The sequence below is a fragment of the Hemitrygon akajei genome, chromosome 10, assembly GCF_048418815.1.
Source record: "Hemitrygon akajei chromosome 10, sHemAka1.3, whole genome shotgun sequence".
NCBI classification, from domain to species: Eukaryota; Metazoa; Chordata; class Chondrichthyes; order Myliobatiformes; family Dasyatidae; genus Hemitrygon; species Hemitrygon akajei.
The window spans coordinates 139414083-139433056 of NC_133133.1; the positions used below are offsets into that span (position 1 = coordinate 139414083).

General features: G+C 41.8%; 1 protein-coding gene across 4 annotated transcripts in view; it reads left to right on the forward strand.

Moving 5' to 3' along the window:
• Positions 1-13170: 13170 nt before the first annotated feature.
• LOC140734722 (actin nucleation-promoting factor WASL-like) overlaps positions 13171-18974 on the forward strand; it is an 85115-nt gene continuing 79311 nt past the window's right edge. Inside the window, exon 1 of one of the 4 annotated variants that reach the window (XM_073059097.1) lies at positions 13171-13533. In XM_073059097.1, the coding sequence (XP_072915198.1) occupies positions 13417-13533 (117 nt within the window). In that variant the 5' untranslated portion in view covers positions 13171-13416. The remainder of the gene's footprint in view (positions 13534-18974) is intronic. The other 3 variants (XM_073059098.1, XM_073059099.1, XM_073059100.1) reach the window with 3 other exon arrangements.

The following is an 18974-nucleotide window of genomic DNA, read 5'->3' on the forward strand; positions in this document are numbered from 1 at the left end:
GCAGGATAGACAAAGGAGAGTCAGTGGATGTTGCTTATTTGGATTTTCAGAAGACCTTTGACAAAGTGCTGCACATGAGGCTGCTTAACAAGATAAAAGCCCATAGTGTGATCAGAAAGATAGTAACATAGATAGAATATTGGCTGACTGGAAGGAGGCAAAGGATGGGAATAATGGGGCCATTATTTGCCATTATTAACCATTATCTGGTTGTTTGCCGGTGATTAGCGATGTTCCACGGGGGTTGGTATTGGGTCCACTTCTTTTCACCTTATACAGTATGTCAATGACGTGGATGGAGGAATTAATTATGCTGTAGCCAAGTTTGCAGAAGATACGAAGAAAGGTGGAGGGGTAGATAGTGTTGAGGAAGCAGGGTATCGGCAGAAGATCTTAGCCAGAATGGCAGAATGGGTGAAGTGATAGATGGAATATAAAGTAGGGAGGTGCATGGTCATGCACTTTGGTAGAAAGAATAATGTCACTGTCTATTTTCTAAATGGGGAGAAAATTCAAAAATAAAAGGTGCAAAGGAACTTGGGAATCCTCATGCAGGAATCCCTAAAGGTTGGTTTCAGGTTGAGTCGGTGGTGAGGAAGGCAAATGCAATAGATAGATAGATAGATACTTTATTCATCCCCATGGGGAAATTCAACTTTTTTCCAATGTCCCATACACTTGTAGCAAAACTAATTACATACAATACTTAACTCAGTAAAAAATATGATATGCATCTAAATCACTATCTCAAAAAGCATTAATAATAGCTTTTAAAAAGTTCTTAAGTCCTGGCGGTAGAATTGTAAAGCCTAATGGCATTGGGGAGTATTGACCTCTTCATCCTGTCTGAGGAGCATTGCATCGATAGTAACCTGTCGCTGAAACTGCTTCTCTGTCTCTGGATGGTGCTATGTAGAGGATGTTCAGAGTTATCCATAATTGACCATAGCCTACTCAGCGCCCTTCGCTCAGCTACCGATGTTAAACTCTCCAGTACTTTGCCCACGACAGAGCCCGCCTTCCTTACCAGCTTATTAAGACGTGAGGCGTCCCTCACGAAAATATTAGCATTCTTTTCGAGAGGACTAGAATACAAAAGAAAGTTGTTATGCTGAAGCTTTATAAGGCATTGGTTAGACCGTACTTGGAATAACATGAGCTGTTTTGGACCCTTATCAAAGAAAAGATGTGCTGGTATTGAAGAGAGTCCGGAGGAGGTTAATGAGCATTATCCCAGGAAAGAAAGGGTTAACATATGAGGAGCATTTGATGGGTCTGGGTCTGAACTCGCTGGAATTTATATGAATGAGGGGGGACCTCATAGAAACCTATCAAATATTGGAAGGCCTAGGGACAGTGGACATGGAGAGGCTGACGCCTATAGTGAGGGACACACACAAAATGCTGGTGGAACACAGCAGGCCAGGCAGCATCTATAGGGAGAAGCACTGTCGACGTTTTGGGCTGAGACCCTTCATCAGGACTAACTGAAAGGAAAGATAGTAAGAGATTTGAAAGTAGGAGTGGGAGGGGGAAATGCGAAATGATAGGAGAAGACCGGAGGGGGTGGGGTGAAGCTGAGAGCTGGAAACGTGATTGGCAAAAGGGGTACAGAGCTGGAGAAGGGAAAGGATCATGGGACGGGAGGCCTAGGGAGAAAGAAAGGGGGAGGGGAGCACCAGAGGGAGATGAAGAACAGGCAGAGTGATGGGCAGAGAGTGAGAAAAAAAGAGGAGGGGGGAAAAAACTAAATATATCAGGGATGGGGTAAGAAGGGGAGGAGGGGCATTAATGGAAGTTAGAAAAGTCAATGTACATGCCATCAGGTTGGAGGCTACCCAGCCGGTATATAAAGAATACCCTTATATTCCTTATATAACTCTGCGGAAAGCAGAAAGGGGGGATTCGCTCGCTAGGCAACTCCCTTGTCCATTTGTTCCCCCCCCCCCCCCCCCCCCCCCCGCATCCCTTCCCACCAATCTCCCTCCTGGCACTTATCCTCGTAAGTGGAACAAGTGCTAAACCTGCCCTTACACTTCCTCCCTCACCACCATTCAGGGCCCCAGACGGTCCTTCCAGGTGAGGCGACACTTCACCTGTGAGTCGGCTGGTGTGGTATACTGCGTCCGGTGCTCCCGGTGTGGCCTTTTATATATTGGTGAGACCCAATGCAGACTGGGAGACCGTTTCACTGAACACCTATGCTCTGTCCACCAGAGAAAGCAGGATCTCCCAGTGGGCACACATTTTAATTTCACGTCCTATTCCCATTCTGATATGTCTATCCACGGTCTCCTCTACTGTCAACATGAAGCCACACTGAGGTTGGAGGAGCAACACCTTATATACTGGCTGGGTAGCCTCCAACCTGATGGCATGAACATTGACTTCTCTAACTTCCGTTAATGCCCCTCCTCCCCTTCTTACCCCATCCCTCATATATTTAGTTCTTTTCTCCCTCCTCTTTTCTTCTCTCTCTCTCTCTGCCCATCCCTGCCTGTTCTCAATCTCCCTCTGGTGCTCCCCTCCCTCTTTCTTTCTCCCAAGACCTCCCGTCCCATGATCCTTTCCCTTCTCCAGCTCTGTATCCCCTTTGCCAATCACCTTTCCGGCTCTCAGCTTCACCCCACTCCCTCCGGTCTTCTCCTATCATTTTGCATTTCCCCCTCCCCCTCCTACTTTTCAATCTCTTACTATCTTTCCTTTCAGTTAGTTCTGACAAAGGGTCATGGCCCGAAACGTTGACAGTGCTTCTCCCTATAGATGCTGCCTGCCCTGCTGTGTTCCACCAGCATTTTGTGTGCGTTGTTCGAATTTCCAGCATCTGCAGATTTCTTCATGTTTGCCTATAGTGAGGGAGTCTAGTATCAGAGGGCTTGGTCTCAGAATAGAAGGACATCCATTTAGAACAGAGATAAGGAAAAATTTCTTTAGCCAGAAGTTGGTGAATTTGTGGAATTTTTTGCCACAGACAACTGTGCAGGCCAATCATTGGGAATATTTATGGTGAAGGTTGTTAGGTTCTTGATTATTCAGAGCATCAAACGTTACGAGGAGAAGGTAGGGGAATGGGATTGAGAAGGAGAGTAAATCAGTCATGATGGAATTGCGGAGCAGATTTAATGGGCCAAATTGCCTAATTCTGCTCCTATGTCTTGTCTCTTAAAATTATTTTATTTCATCAGGATAAGAAAATCAATGAAAAAGTTCTCTCTTAAGCTGAGCTTCCTTACATTGAAGCTTGAGATATACTACCCTAGTTATGTTGGCTAGGCCTGACTCCACTATCAGAACTACTTCTCCATTCCAAGCTTTGTAATGAAAGGCATTACAAAGGGACCAAAGAACAGATTATAAAATGTGCTCAAAGGCTCCATGATTAATGGAACATCCTTAGATTCCTGAGAATTTCTGCACCTAGACCACTTAGGTTTTGTATGCTCTTTCACTACTAAGGTCCATGCATTAACAATGCTCAGAAACCCTGTGTAAGTGATGGAAGGAGAACATCACCTCACAAACTACCCACCCACCAGTCTGATCTGTGAAAGAGTCCTTGGCTTTCATATTGGCCTCATCAGCTGTCCAAGAGCCAACAAAATTAAAGTTATAGCAAGTCCCACTCTATGCCAAGAGACTACCTTAGAAGAAAATCCTCTTAATTTATCTCTGCATGAACTCACTTAGTATTTACTTTACAGGCGCAACTCTTTGTTGATCCTTGTGTGAACACATATAGCATTCACAAAGAATGATTACACCACACGATAAACACACTACAATACTTTGGCAGAACATTTTTACATTGTTAATTAAGATTTACAGTGTTACTCATCTGACTACAGGTTGCCAATATCTAATATTTCTTGATTATGCAATATTAAAATTGATTACAGGAACATATGTTGGGGAACTTCCGAGTTTTATTTAGAATAAGGATCTAAAGCCCATCATATGGCACAAGGTTTACTTTCCCAATATTTCTGCCATTGTAGAGTAGGTAATGCTTTAAAAAAGTGACCTATGATTCTGAGCCAGTTGCTGAAGTTAACCAAATTGCACAGGGTGACATAGTAGCATAGCAGGTAGTACCAACTCCTTATGACTCCAGACACCAAGGTTCATTCAGACTCCAGTGCTATCCCTGTGAGCATGTGAATTGCTAAAAGGTTTCCAATTGATTGATAGAACATAGAACAGCACAGAACAGTACGAGCCCATAATGCTGTGCCAACCTGTATAATTCTAATCCATGATCAATCTAACTGCCCATAACCCTCCATTGTTTGTCATCCAAGTGCCTACTTAAGAGTCTCCCAAATCCCCCCCCCCCCCCCCCCTATTGTACCATCCTATGGTACCAACCCTGGCAGTGCATTTCAGGCACCTACCACTCTCTGACATCTCCTCTAAACTTTCCTTCACTCACCTTAAAATGGATATCCTCTGTTATTGACCATTGCTTCCCTGGGGGAGAAAGTGCTGGCTATCCACTCTATCTATGTCTCTCATAATCTTATATACCTATCAAGTCACCTTTCATTGTCCTTCGCCCCAAAGGGAAAAGCTCTAGCTCACTCAACCTTAACGCAATCCTGGCAGCATCCTAGTAGATCTTCTTTGCACTCTCTCTAAAGCTTCCACATCCTTCATTTAATGACTTAACCAGAAATGAACACAATTGTCCAAGTGTGGACTAGCCAGAGTTTTATAGAACTGCAACATTACCTTGTGGCTCTTGAACTCAGTCCCTTCTGTAATGAAGGCAACACACCATAGGCTTTCTTAACCATTCTATCAACTTGTTTGGCAACTTTGAGGGATCCATGGACTTGGACACCAAGATTCCTCTGTTCCTCTATGCTCCTGCCATTAACTTTGTTCTCCACCTTTAAGTTTGATATTCCAAGGTGTATCACATTACACTTTTACAGATTGAACTCAATTTGCCATTTCTCCACTCAGCTCTGCATCCTGTCTAGATCCCATTGTAACCTACAACAACTTTCTACACTATCCACAATATCAACTTTCATGTCATCTGCAAATTTAGTGACCCGCTGTTCCAATTCCTCATTCAAGTCATTTATAAAAGACACAAAAAGCAGGGGGCCCTGTGGAACATCATTAGTCACAGACCTCCAGGTGGAACATGCTTATCTACTATCAGCCTCTGCCTTCTGTAGGGAAGCCAATTCTGAACGCAAACAGCCAAGTTTCCCCGGATCCCATGCCTGACTTTCTGACTGAGCCTGCCATAGGAAACCTTGTCAAGCACCTTATTAAAATCTACATACACCACATCCACCACTCCACCTTCATCAATTTGCTTTTGCACCTCCTCGATAAACTCAATCAGGCTCATGAAGTATGACCTGCCACTTACAAAGCCATGCCAACTATCCCTAATAAGACTATGCCTCTGTAAATGCTCATAAATCCTGTATCTAAAAAATCTCTCCATGTGTTTACTCACCACCGATTTAAGACTCCCTGGTCTATCATTCCCAGGATTGTTCCTGTTATCTTTTTTTGAACAATGAAACAATATTTGCCATCCTTCAGTCCTCTGGTACTTCTCTTCTGGCCAGGTAGGATGCAAAGATCAATGGCAACACACCAACCATCTGTTCTTTTGCTTCCCATAAGTTTCCTGTGTTATATCTCATTCAGCTCCGGGTCTTATCTAGTCAAGTCAAGTCGCTTTTATTGTCATTTCAACCATAACTGCTGGTACAGTACACAGTAAAAATGAGACGACGTTTTTTCAGGACCATGGTGTTACATGACACAGTACAAAAACTAGACTGAACTACGTAAAAAACAACACAGAAAAAAACTACACTAGACCACAGACCTACCCAGGACTGCATAAAATGCACAAAACAGTGCAGGTATTACAATAAATAATAAACAAGACAATAGGGCAGGAAAGTGTCAGTCCAGGCTCTGGGTATTGAGGAGTCTGGTAACTTGGGGGTAGAAACTGTTACATAGTCTGGTCGTGAGAGCCCGAATGCTTTGGCGCCTTTTCCCAGATGGCAGGAAAGAGAAGAGTTTGTACGAGGGGTGCGAGGGGTCCTTCATAATGCTGTTTGCTTTGCGGATGCAGCGTGCAGTGTAAATGTCTGTAATGGCGGGAAGACAGACCACGATGATCCTCTCAGCTGACCTCACTATCCGCTGCAGGGTCATGCGATCCGAGATGGTGCAATTTCCGAATCAGGCAGTGATGCAGCTGCTCAGGATGCTCTCAATACAACCCCTGTAGAATGTGATGAGGATGGGTGGGGGGGGGGGGGGAGATGGACTTTGCTCAGCCTTCACAGAAAGTAGAGACACTGCTGAGCTTTCTTTGCTATGGAGCTGGTGTTCAGGTACCAGGTAAGATTCTCCACCAGGTGAACACCAAGAAATTTGGCACTCTTAACGATCTCTACCGAGGAGCCGTCGATGTTCAGTGGGGAGTGGTCGCTCTGTGCCCTCCTGAAGTCAACATCCATCTCTTTTGTTTTGTTCACATTCAGAAACAGGTTGTTGGCTTTGCACCAGTCCGTTAGCCGCTGCACCTCCTCTCTGTAAGCCGAGCCATCATTCTTGCTGATGAGACCCACCACGGTTGTGTCATCGGCGAACTTGATGTGGTTCGAGCTGTGTGTTGCAGCAGTCATGTGTCAACAGAGTGAACAGCAGTGGACTGAGCACACAGCCCTGGGGTGCTCCCGTGCTCATTGTGATGGTGTTGGAGATGCTGCTCCCAATCCGGACTGACTGAGGTCTCCTAGTCAGGAAGTCTAGGATCCAGTTGCAGAAGGAGGTGTTCAGGCCCTTTAGTCTATCCTAATAGATAGATAGTAGTTATCTATACTAATGTTTATCAAAAGCTCCAACACTATTTTTCTTAATCTCGATATGCTCCGCCACATCAACCTGTTCTAAGTAGGCCTCATATTTGTCAAAATCCCATTATCTGGTGAATATTGAAGCAATGTATTCATTAAGAACCTCCCTGACATCTTTTTCCTCCAGACACATTTCCCCCTTTCCTTTGAACAGTCCAACCCTCACTCTACTCATCCCATGTTCCTCACGTATGCCTTGGGGTTTTCCTTAATACTTACAAAGGCCTTCTTATTGTCTCTTTCTAGTTCTCCTAATTCCCTTCTTAAGCTCCTTCCTAGCTACCTTATTACTCTCAAGAGACCTGTCTGATTTTTGCTTCCTAAACCTTAATTATGTTTGGTTCTTCTTCATGACTAAATGTTCCACCTCTCCTGTCAATCATGGTTTATTCATCCTACAATCATTTCCATGTCTCAATGAGACAAACCTATCCAGAATCCATACTTCTGTTGTGCATTTCTGTGAGAGCATCTGTTCCCAATTTACGCTCCCAAGTTTTAGCACAAGTAGCCGTCTCCAATTAAATACTTTCCTATAATGTCTGTTCATACCCATGTCCATGGTTATGCTAAAGGTCAGGGAGTTGTGGTCACTATCTCCAAATCTCTTCTATGTCTCATTACCTAGTACTTGATTCAATATGGCCTCTCCTCTAATTGGCCTGTCCACATACTGTGACAGAAATTCTTCCTAGACACCTCAAACAAATTCTACCCACTTAAACCTTTTGCTCTAGTGGAAGTGCCAATCAATATTAGGGAAGCTGAAGTCACCCATGACAACAACACTGTTATCTTTGCACTTTCCCCAAATATACTTACTTACCTGCTCCTCTGTGTCCCTGTTGCTATTGACTGTTTGCTCCTTCCTGTTTCTGCTTTCCCCCACACTGACTCAGTTGATGAACCCACCATAATGTTCTCCATTTTTGCAACTATGATACTATCCTTGATTAGCAATGCTATCTCATTATTTGTATTTTGCAATGATTTACTTTTGTAGTTCTTATAATAATTTTTATATCTTACACAGTACTGCTTCTGCAAAACAAATTTCTTAACATATGTCAGTGATAATAAGTATGACTGTGATTCAGAGTACTTTGCTGCTGTTTCATATGAGAAAAAGTCCAAAATTTTTATTAAAGTTTTGATTTATTATCAAAGTACATGTGTCACCATATATAACCCCGAGATTCATTTTCTTGCAGGCATATTCAATAAATCCAACAATGATAATAGCATCAATGAAAGGCCACACCAATAGAGTAGACAACCAGTGTGGAAAAGATATATGTAAGAAATAAATGAAAAAAAAAACTATTCAGAATGAAAATACTACATGAATATTATTCAAATGCCTTCCTCCACATTCTCCGTTCCCCACACTGGTGGCCAATCATGGAGGGAAAATCTACCTAATAAACTGTCATAAGGTAATATATCCTCTGATGTTGCTTTGCATCATTTCAGATATTATGTCCGCTCACTGGGCAGCCAGAGTTTCAGAACTGAACCTTCAGCCAATTAAATCTACACTTAAATTATCATATGTTTAAATACTCCATTGTGTTGTAATAACGAGAACATGAGATAATGAGCTAAAGTGTCTTTGAAAGTGAGATCATTGGTTGTGGGAACATTTCAAAGATGGGGCAAGTGAAGTTGAGTGTAGTTATCCCCTTTTTATTCAAGAGCCTTGTGGTTAAGGGGTAGTAACTGTTCTTGAACCTCTGAGTTCGAGTACTGAGGCTCTTGTGCCTTCTACCTGATGGCAGCAGCGAGAAGAGAGTATGACCTGGATGGTGGAGGTCTCTGATGGTGGATGCTATTTTCATACAACAGCATTTCATGTAGGTGTGGTCAATGGTTGGAAGGGGTTTACTCATAATATACTAGGCTGAATCCACTAATTTTTGTAGGATTTTCCAGTCAAGGGCATTGGTGTTTCCATACCAGACTGTGATACAGCCAATCAATATACTCTCCACCACACATCTATAGAGGTTTGTCAAAATTTTAGATCTTATACTGAATCCCTGCAAACTCCTAAGGAAGTAGAGGTGCTGCTGTGCTTTCTTCACAATTGCACTTGCGTGCTGGGCCCAGGACAGGTCCTCTGACATAGTAACACCCAGGATTTTAAAGTTATTAACACTGTCCACCTCTTATCCTCCAATGAGGACTGTCTCATGGACCCCTGGTTTCCCTCTCCTAAACTCTATAATCACTTCCTTGGTCTTGCGCACATTGACTGAGAGGTTGTTGTTAGGACACCACTCAGCCACATTTTCAGTCTTCCTCCTATATGCTGATTCATCACCAACTTTGTCTTGGCCAATGACAGTGATGTTGTTAGCAAACTTGAATATGGCATTGGAGCTGTGCTTAGCCACACGGTTATAAGCTTAAAGTGAGTAGCAGAGGGGGCTAAGCAAACGGCCTCGTGGTGCACCTGTGCTAATGGAGATAGTGGAAAAGGTGCTGTTGCCAATCTGAACTGACTGGGGTCTACAAGTGAGGAAATCCAGGATCCAAATGCACAAGGAGCCAATGAGGCCAAGGTCCTGAGCACTTATTGAAACATCAAAACATAGAGTGAAATGTGTCATTTGCGTCAATGACCAACATTGTCTGAGGATGTGCTGGGGGAAGACCACTAGTGCTGCCATAATTCTGGCATCAACATAGCATGAGCCATTTTGTGTGTGTTGCTTGAATTTCCAGCACCTGCAGATTTCCTCTTGTTTGTGTTTTTTATAATCCTAACTCATATATTTTTGGAATGCAGAAGGAAACTGGAGCACCCAGAGGAAACCCATACAGTCACAGGGAGTACATACAAACTCCTTCCAGACAACGGCAGGAATTGAACCCAGATCACTGGCTCTGTAAAGAATTACACTCATGCAGTCACTATATTTATAACAGCCTATAGATCTGTTAGGCTAAATGGTATCATCTTGCCTTGCATTTGCTAAGAGGCCAAATAGTCTCACATTCCTGCTCTTCCCCTATGTACTGCATATTCCCTTTCGGTAATTATCTCCTTTAAAAATTATCATTGACTGCCACCATCCATTTTTACAGTGCATTCCAGATAATATCTCACTTTAGTTTCTTTTGTAAATCATCAGCAATGTAAATTTGTAACCTGAATACTGAAAGATTCACTATATTTATGTATTTTCATAATCTCTATTAATTCCCTGATTATGTTTCTTCACTCCAAGAACAACCTTACTTTCTATTCTCTCTCCATTACTCAAAACTGGCATAATTTTTGTAGATCTCTTCTGCATTCTAAGGTCTTTCACACAACTTGGATGCATTAGTAAAGGTTAATAATATTTACCCTACTGTTATTTACTGTGCCTTTATTTTTAATGCTATGAATCTTATATGATTTGAAACCACAATATTAAATTGTCCTCCATGTTCAAAACTTTGTTCATATGAATGCCCTTGTCCCCATATTTCTGCTTCAAAATTGTAAACCTCAAAGTATTTTTGTTTTACCTTTTTTTCTACCGCATTTTATTCAGTTCATTTGTTCTGTTAGAGTTGAACCCACATACTAATTAGCATACTTGTGGCTTCACCTACATCTTTAAAGAAGCTTTTGTAGTATTTCTCTGTAGTTCAGTGTGCAGTAATTTTTAATGGCCTTGGCAAGCATTGAATGTTTAATCGTAGGCCAGTATTCTGCTGCGCAACAGAAGAATTTAATACATTAGATTCATTGATTTTGATTAGACTTGTCAACAGAAGTACCATTGTTCAACACATCTATTTCCATTGAGTTACTAATCTTGTTTTACTATACATGACTTAATTCCATCTTTTGCAGAATTTTGAATATTTGTACACTACATTATTCTTCATGCTCCTCTAACTGACTGTCATCATTCATTGATCACCAGCCTTAGTCTAGAATTAGCAAATAAACATATACTTTTTGTTACAAATATTCTTAATTGGCATGTTTGGTATTAGATGCTAGATCTCTGTAATTATTTAAGGTAGCAATTATTTTGCATGGTTTCCTAATTTTGAATACCTCCAATGTCTGTATAGAGTAAATCTGGATCATTAATTCCCACAAAATAAGACAAGATATAAATGAAAGTTAATAAAAAAGAAAAATATTAATAAACATACTTCCATTTTGAGTGAAGTTTGAAATGATGTATGAAGATTTTACTCCTTCATTTCACTTTCCTCTCTTGAATAAAATAGAAATTGCTGGAAATAATTTGTAGGCCAGGCAGCATCTCTGGAAAAAAATATAATTTCAATCTGATTACCTTTCATCAGAATTATTTAAACATTGAGATAAATTGGTTTTAAGAAGCAAGAAACAGAGAAAGAAAGCAGAAAACAACAACAACAAAAAAATCTGTAATTCTATGGAAAGTGGGAGAAAGTGACAAAAAGAATGCAAATTATGTCAAAGCAGTGATTATGGGACAGGAAAAACGAAATAATTGGATCTAGAGAACAGAATTACATAGAAGAGAAACAGAATCACCATTTGAAAATTTGATAGAAAAACGGAGAGTACTGGAAAACAAAATATTATAAATGCTCTCCATTTAAAATCGTTGAACACAACATTGAGACTGGAAGCTGTATGGTTGCAACATAACAAGTCAGCTGATAAGGTGTGTTTCTTTAAGCAGCATAATACTAAGTGGCAGTGACCTGAATGATCAAAATATAAACTGCAAAACAAGGAGATGCTTGGGATCATACATATTGTTGGTGCAAGGATCCTATATTGGAGTTGAGGGTCAATGTCAAGTAAATATCCTCTCCATTTGCTGAAATGTCATGACCTTCCCTTACTTTCTGCACAGATGACTTTTGAGGTCAGGGGTAGTTTACATTATTTTTGTTTTAAATCATTTATTCATTTCTGCTTGGTCTTCATTGCAAATTATGTTGCCTATATTGAGAAAAGCATAGAAATTTTGAAGGACATCAATCGTTATTCAAAATGGTTTGCTTTGTAATTCCTACAATTATTCTTATAATTTTCTAATATATTTATAATATTCTAAGACAACTGTGCTGCTTCAAAGAGAGCTATATGAGTTCATTCTCACCCTCAGCCATAAGGCTCTATAATGAGTCAACCTATAGCCAGGGAAGTGATGACCTCCTCCTGTTAAGACTGTTTAAGGTAACTTATATTTTAATTATTATTCTTATTTTTCTTCTAATATTGTATATCTGTGCACGTAATTCTACTGTGACACTGTAATTTCCTTTGGGATCAATAAAGTATCTACATATCTATCTTATGGTTATTGGTTTCAAGTCACATCCAGAGTTTTCACATAAGAAACAGAAGAGACTGTTAAGTGTCAGGCATCTTCTCTGATCCCTTGACCCCTCTAGTTTTTCAAAGCACTTCTCTCACTCCTTTGCTTTCCACCCACCAGATTCATCAGCTCTGGCTCAGACTTGCCTAAGTTCTACACCTTTGCTAAAGTAGGGAAAAAAGGGGTGCCGAGATGTGTGGACTGAGGACGGTTATGGGAAAGAGGTGTGGAGAGGATGAACAAGGGTTTGTGAAAGGGAACTGAAGGGGAGAAATAAACATTGAAGAATAATTGGGAAAAGAGGGAGGAAATGTAAAAGTGCAGCAGGTGGATAGGAGAATACTCTCTGACCCATCTCCCCAGACAACCCAAAGCATAACTCTTCCCTCCACTCCCTATTTTTAGCTTCATTCCCACTCTCTCTGCTCCAACTCCTCACTCCATCATTCCTTCACCAGTCTTCATTCTTCTCTCCTTCCTCACACCCAGATAACTTCCCCTCCATCCCCAGACTTAAATTCTCACCTTTCTTCCAAATCCCTACTAACTGCCTCTGACCTACCCCTCACTCTCCCAGCCAATTTCCATCCCTTCCTCTGCCTTAATCCGTCCTTCCATCCCTGCCACAACTCCCTCCAGCCATTAACTATCTCTATCCCTCTGCTCCAATCTTCAGTCCATCCCGTCTGCCCAGTCTCCAGTTCCTCCCCTCTGCCCCATTACCCAGTCCTTCTCCTCCCCTCCGTCCTCTGTCCTATTCTTCAGCTCCACCCTCCACCTCCAACTCCTACGCAATTTCAACCCGTACTCCCATTCCCTCCGTCCGTGTTATTTTCCGGGGGGGAAAAGGTTTGCGGGAGGTTAACGTAGCCGCACCGCCTCCAGGGTGGGCTTTCTCCACTGAGGACGTTGACCAAGTTTGAAACTGACGCGAGCAGCGACCGTGAGCGCGCGCAGGGGAGGGGAACCGTCGGCGGGTTCGAGAAAGAAATCGCTCTCGTGCACACGCGGAGGGTGACCGTCACCGAGCGAGCACGCGCCCGAAGGGTAACCGTCACTGGGCTGGTGGCGAAAGGAACGCGCTGCCGCTATGGACTTGAGCGGCGGCGGCCGTCGCTGAGGGAGTGGGCTGGCAGGCCGATGCGGGCTCTTGCCTTGTTGGGCGTAGAGTGTGTCCTTGCCCAGCCATGATTTCCAATCAGCAAAGCGGTGGGAGCCGGCCGCGGGCCACGAATGTCGGCTCAATTCTCCTTACGCAGCAGGAGAACGAGTGCCTCTTCAACTGCCTGGGCAGGAAGTGTCTGGTGAGTGTGCAATCCGTGCACCGACCTAGGGGGGCAGAAAGGGAGGGGAGCTCGACTTGGGCCGCATTCAGAGTTTGGCGTGGGCCTGGTGATACCTGAAGAAAGCCCAAGCCGGGCCCTTGTTAGGCCTGAGTAAAGCCCGCAGGAGAGTAGGATGCAATCCAGCCTTCGGTGGCTGGTGTTTGGGGTGGGAGAGTGGCTGCGGCTTTGCAAATGCGCTTCTTAGTGTTTTCAGCCGGGCTTCTCCCTGTGATGTCTTCGTGTGCAGTTATCTAGCCGAACCCCTGCATAAGTCTCCCCGGCAGATTTCAACAGAAACTTCCTACCCTTGTTATTTTACTGCGCAATAAAAGGCTTCACTAAAGTAACACCTTTACAACCTAGTTCGTTCATCTTTTATCAGCTGCAGAATTAACTTTGTTGTGAGTTGTTTTGCTTAAAAAAAACAATTACCCTCTCATGAAATTCCCTTTACGGGTTGTGTTTTCTTGAATTCCAAAGATATAAAGTTGCCATCTTCCTGTTGACTTGTGTTGATTGATTATCAAACTTATGAAATGAAATCTTGGATTTTGTTTGAAAACGAAACAAAGTATCTGTCGAGGTTTACTTGTGTACAGTATTGTCTTTTTTTGGAGGATTAACTTTTAATTTGCCTTTGACATACTCCGTGTTTCCATCGACAGGACTAGCCCATTGATTATCTTTCATAAAATGTTGCAAAGCAGGAAGGGAAATTTTTTTCTGTTCCGTATATATGTTTTACATTCGTAGCTAAAAGTAGTCACGGAATCCAGCTCCTTGAATTCTGGAATAAGGTCCTAAATATGTTTTATTTCCTGTATTTTTGCTGAAGATCCTTTGGACCATTGAGTTCTCAAGAGACTCCTATTATCTTACTTCTGTATAACCTTTTATCTGTCAGTTGCTCTGCAGCAATCTCCTGATACTCCTACCACTCACCTCTACAACATTCATCTTCCAGTAGTTAACATATCTTTGGGAAGTGGAAAGAAACTCCTGTGGTCATGGGGAGAAAGAGTAAACATTAAACAACATCTGTACCTCTTAGTTTTCTCATCCTTCTTATCAAGGATCTGGTTAAAGGGGTGTTTTATCTCCTGTTTTTCCACTTATGAGCCTATTTTGATCGGTTTATGTTTCAAGTTTCATTTATGTTTCATGTTTGTGGCTCTAAAATTCAAGAGAGGAGACAAGTGGAGAGATGTTGTTGACAGTTACATTTGAGGGAAAATTGCAGTATGTTCTGGAAATGGAAAACAAAAGGTGAAGAAGAGGCTTTGTCAATTGATGTATATCAATAAGTTTAGCTAGAAGGATGTAAAAAAGATTAGTTTTGAAGGGAAGCATATAGATGTGAAATAATTTTGGGGGGTGGGAGAGCTGCTAAACATGAGCCTCATGTCAGGGAGTTGCTAAGAATGACAGAAACAGATGCTGCCTTCAAATGCTAAAAAATGTTAAAAGTTGAGTAAGGTGAGGTTGTGGAAGAGATTCAAAGTAGAAATGAATTTGCAGTTTATTTGACACTCCAAAGTCAATAAAACAAAATAAAAATCCCTAGCAAAATATCTTTTATGGAGAGTAAATGCAGTGTTAATTAATATGGATATGGCTGCAATCATTATGTATCCTGGTTGTTTGGAAAATGAGAAGGTGGATAGCCCTCTGAAAGCTTGTGGTGATGGTACTGCAGTGTTAATGTTTGGCATATTACAGAATTCATATCCACATTCGAGTGTGGAAAATATACTAACTCGAGTAGAACTTCATGAAGATTTGTGGTTCCACAGTGGAGTCTGAATCATTTAATATCACCATCATAAGTTGTGACATTTGTTGTCTTTGCAGCAGCAGTACAATGTAATACATATTATAAAGAAAAAGTGAATTATAGTAAATTAAGTTAGATTAAATTAGTGCAAAAATAGAAATAAAAAAGTAGTGAGAGAGTGTTACTAAGTTCAATGTTCTTTCAGAAATCGGATGGCCAGAGGAAGAAGCTTCCTGAATCATTGGGTGTGTGCCTTCAGGCTTCTGTACCTCTTTCCCATTTTCACTCTTTGTCACCTTCAGAAAAAAATGTGGGAAATGTTATCAAAGCAACCTCTGATGTTATACAATGTCAAATGCATTGACTTTTTAAAAATTTGAATGTTGTGTAAGTATCACCACAGCTGTCCAGCTGGTGGTGTATGTTTCAACAGACAGGTAACTGCCATGTTTGTGGGAAGGGCAGGGGACTAGTGGGAAAGGTGGTTTACTTCCTAGAAAACACTCTTTCACATTACAAAGTCATGTCAAGAAACACAAGATGGGAAAAAAAACAAACACGAGGAAATCTGCAGATGCTGGAAATTCAAACAACACACAAAAAATGCTGGTGGAACACAGCAGGCCAGGCAGTATCTATAGGGAGAAGCGCTGTCGACGTTTCGGGCCGAGACCCATCGTCAGGACGACAGAATGGTCTCGGCCCGAAACGTCGACTGTGCTTCATCCTATAGATGCTGCCTGGCCTGCTGTGTTCCACCAGCATTTTGTGTGTGTTGTATGGGGAAAAAAAGTTATGTTTTCTGACATTGGTAATTGGTTTATTATTGCCACATGTATTGAGGTACAGTGTGAAACTGTTTTGCATGCCATCTATACAGATCATTTTACTGAATCAAGGTGGTATAGGCAAAAGCAAATACAGGTTTCTCCTGCTATCCCAAAGTAGAGCGTTCCTAGGAAACCATTTGTAAGCCAAAATGTCATAAAGCGAAGAAGCAACTACCATTAATTTATATGGGAAAAATTTTTGAGCGTTCCCAGCCCCAAAAAATAACCTACCAAATCAAACCAAATAACACATAAAACCTAAAATAACACGAACATATAGTAAAAGCAAGAATGATATGATAAATATACAGCCTATATAATTCCTTGACTTCTCTAGTGCCTTTAACACCATCCAGCCCAAGATCTTAAGGCACAAACTAACGGAGATGGGAGTAGACTCTCACATGGTGGATTGGATAGTGGACTACTTGACAGATAGACCTCAGTATGTGCGGTTGGGAGACTGTAGGTCTGACACGGTGGTCAGCAGCACAGGAGCGCCACAGGGAACCGTACTCTCTCCGGTCCTGTTTACCCTGTACACATCAGACTTCCAATATAACTCGGAGTCCTGCCATGTGCAGAAGTTCGCTGATGACACGGCCATAGTGGGGTGTGTCAGGAATGGACAGGAGGAGGAGTATAGGAAACTGATACAGGACTTTGTGATATGGTGCAACTCAAACTACCTGCGTCTCAATATCACCAAGACCAAGGAGATGGTGGTGGACTTTAGGAGATCTAGGCCTCATATGGAGCCAGTGATCATTAATGGAGAATGTGTGGAGCAGGTTAAGACCTACAAGTATCTGGGAGTACAGTTAGACGAGAAGCTAGACTGGACTGCCAACACAGATGCCTTGTGCAGGAAGGCACAGAGTCGACTGTACTTCCTTAGAAGGTTGGCGTCATTCAATGTCTGTAGTGAGATGCTGAAGATGTTCTATAGGTCAGTTGTGGAGAGCGCCCTCTTCTTTGTGGTGGCGTGTTGGGGAGGAAGCATTAAGAAGAGGGACACCTCACGTCTTAATAAGCTGGTAAGGAAGGCGGGCTCTGTCGTGGGCAAAGTACTGGAGAGTTTAACATCGGTAGCTGAGCGAAGGGCGCTGAGTAGGCTACGGTCAATTATGGATAACTCTGAACATCCTCTACATAGCACCATCCAGAGACAGAGAAGCAGTTTCAGCGACAGGTTACTATCGATGCAATGCTCCTCAGACAGGATGAAGAGGTCAATACTTCCCAATGCCATTAGGCTTTACAATTCTACCGCCAGGACTTAAGAACTTTTTAAAAGCTATTATTAATGCTTTTTGAGATAGTGATTTAGATGCATATCATATTTTTTACTGAGTTAAGTATTGTATGTAATTAGTTTTGCTACAGCAAGTGTATGGGACATTGGAAAAAAAAAAGTTGAATTTCCCCATGGGGATGAATAAAGTATCTATCTATCTATCTATCTATCTAGAAATATTGTATGTACAGTGTAGTTTCACTTATCAAAATCAGGAAGACAGCGAGCCAAAATCAATGTGAAGAAAAAAATCGGCATGTACATGCATACGTATATACACGCATGTGTGCACAACTGCCAGCACAAGGCTTCATGGTCATGGAAGTCTTTCTCGGGGTAAACACACGTATAAAGCAGGCGTCTTTTTCATAAAAGTGAAAATCCTCTTTGGTTAGTGAAAACAGGTACTAATGTAGGTCTTCCGTAACAGCGAGCTGTCGTAAAGTGAGCGTTCAAAAAATGGGGGTCACCTGTAATAGCACAGAATATACAGTTGCAAGAAAAAGTTTGTAACCTTTTGCAATTACCTGGATTTCTGATTAATTACTCATAAAATGTAGTCTGATCATCTAAATCACAGTAATAGACACATACAATCTGCCTAAACAAATAACACACAGACCATTGTACTTTTCATGTCTTTATTGACCATTGTTCGATCGTTCACAGTCCAGGCGGGAAAAAGTATGTGAATCCTTGTATTTAATAACTGGTAGAACCTCCTTTAGCAGCAATAACATCCCCTAAACGTTTCCTGTAGCTGGTGATCAGACTTGCACAGTAGTGAGGAGCAACTTTAGACCATGCCTCTATACAAAACAATTTCAATTCATCAATATTTCTGGGATACCTTGTGTGAACAGCCCTCTTCAGGTCATGCCGCAGCATCTCAATTTGATTAAGGTCTGGACTCAGACTTGGCCATTCGAAACTGCAATTTTTCTTTTTAAACCATTCTGAAGTCCATTTACTTTTGTATTTCGGATCATTGTCTTGTTGCATCATCCAACTTCTATTAAGCTTCAGGTGAATACCCTGATAATCTCCTGTAAAATGTCTGGATACAATATTGAATTAATTGTTCCCTCAATGACTGCAAGCTGTCCAGGCCTGGAAGAAACAAAGCAGACCGAAACCATGATGTTCCTTCCACCATGGTTCACAGTTGGGATGAGGTTTAGGTGTTGGTGTGAATTCCCCTATTTCCTCTAAAGAGTTCTGCCAAAAAGTTCAACTTTGTCTCAACTGGCCACAGAAGATTGTACGAGAAACGTTGTTGGAACATCCAGGTGTTTTTTGTTTGCAAAATTGAGGTATGCAGCAGCTTTTTTTTTGGAGAACATTGGTTTCCTCCATGGTGTCCTTCCATGAATATATTCTTGTTCAGTGTTTTCCTTATAATGGACTCATGAAAAGATACTTTATCAAGTTCTAGAGATCTTTGCAGGTCATTTGCTGTTACCCTTGGTTTCTTTCTCGCCTCCTCCGGCATTGCACATCATGCTGTTTGTGTTATCTT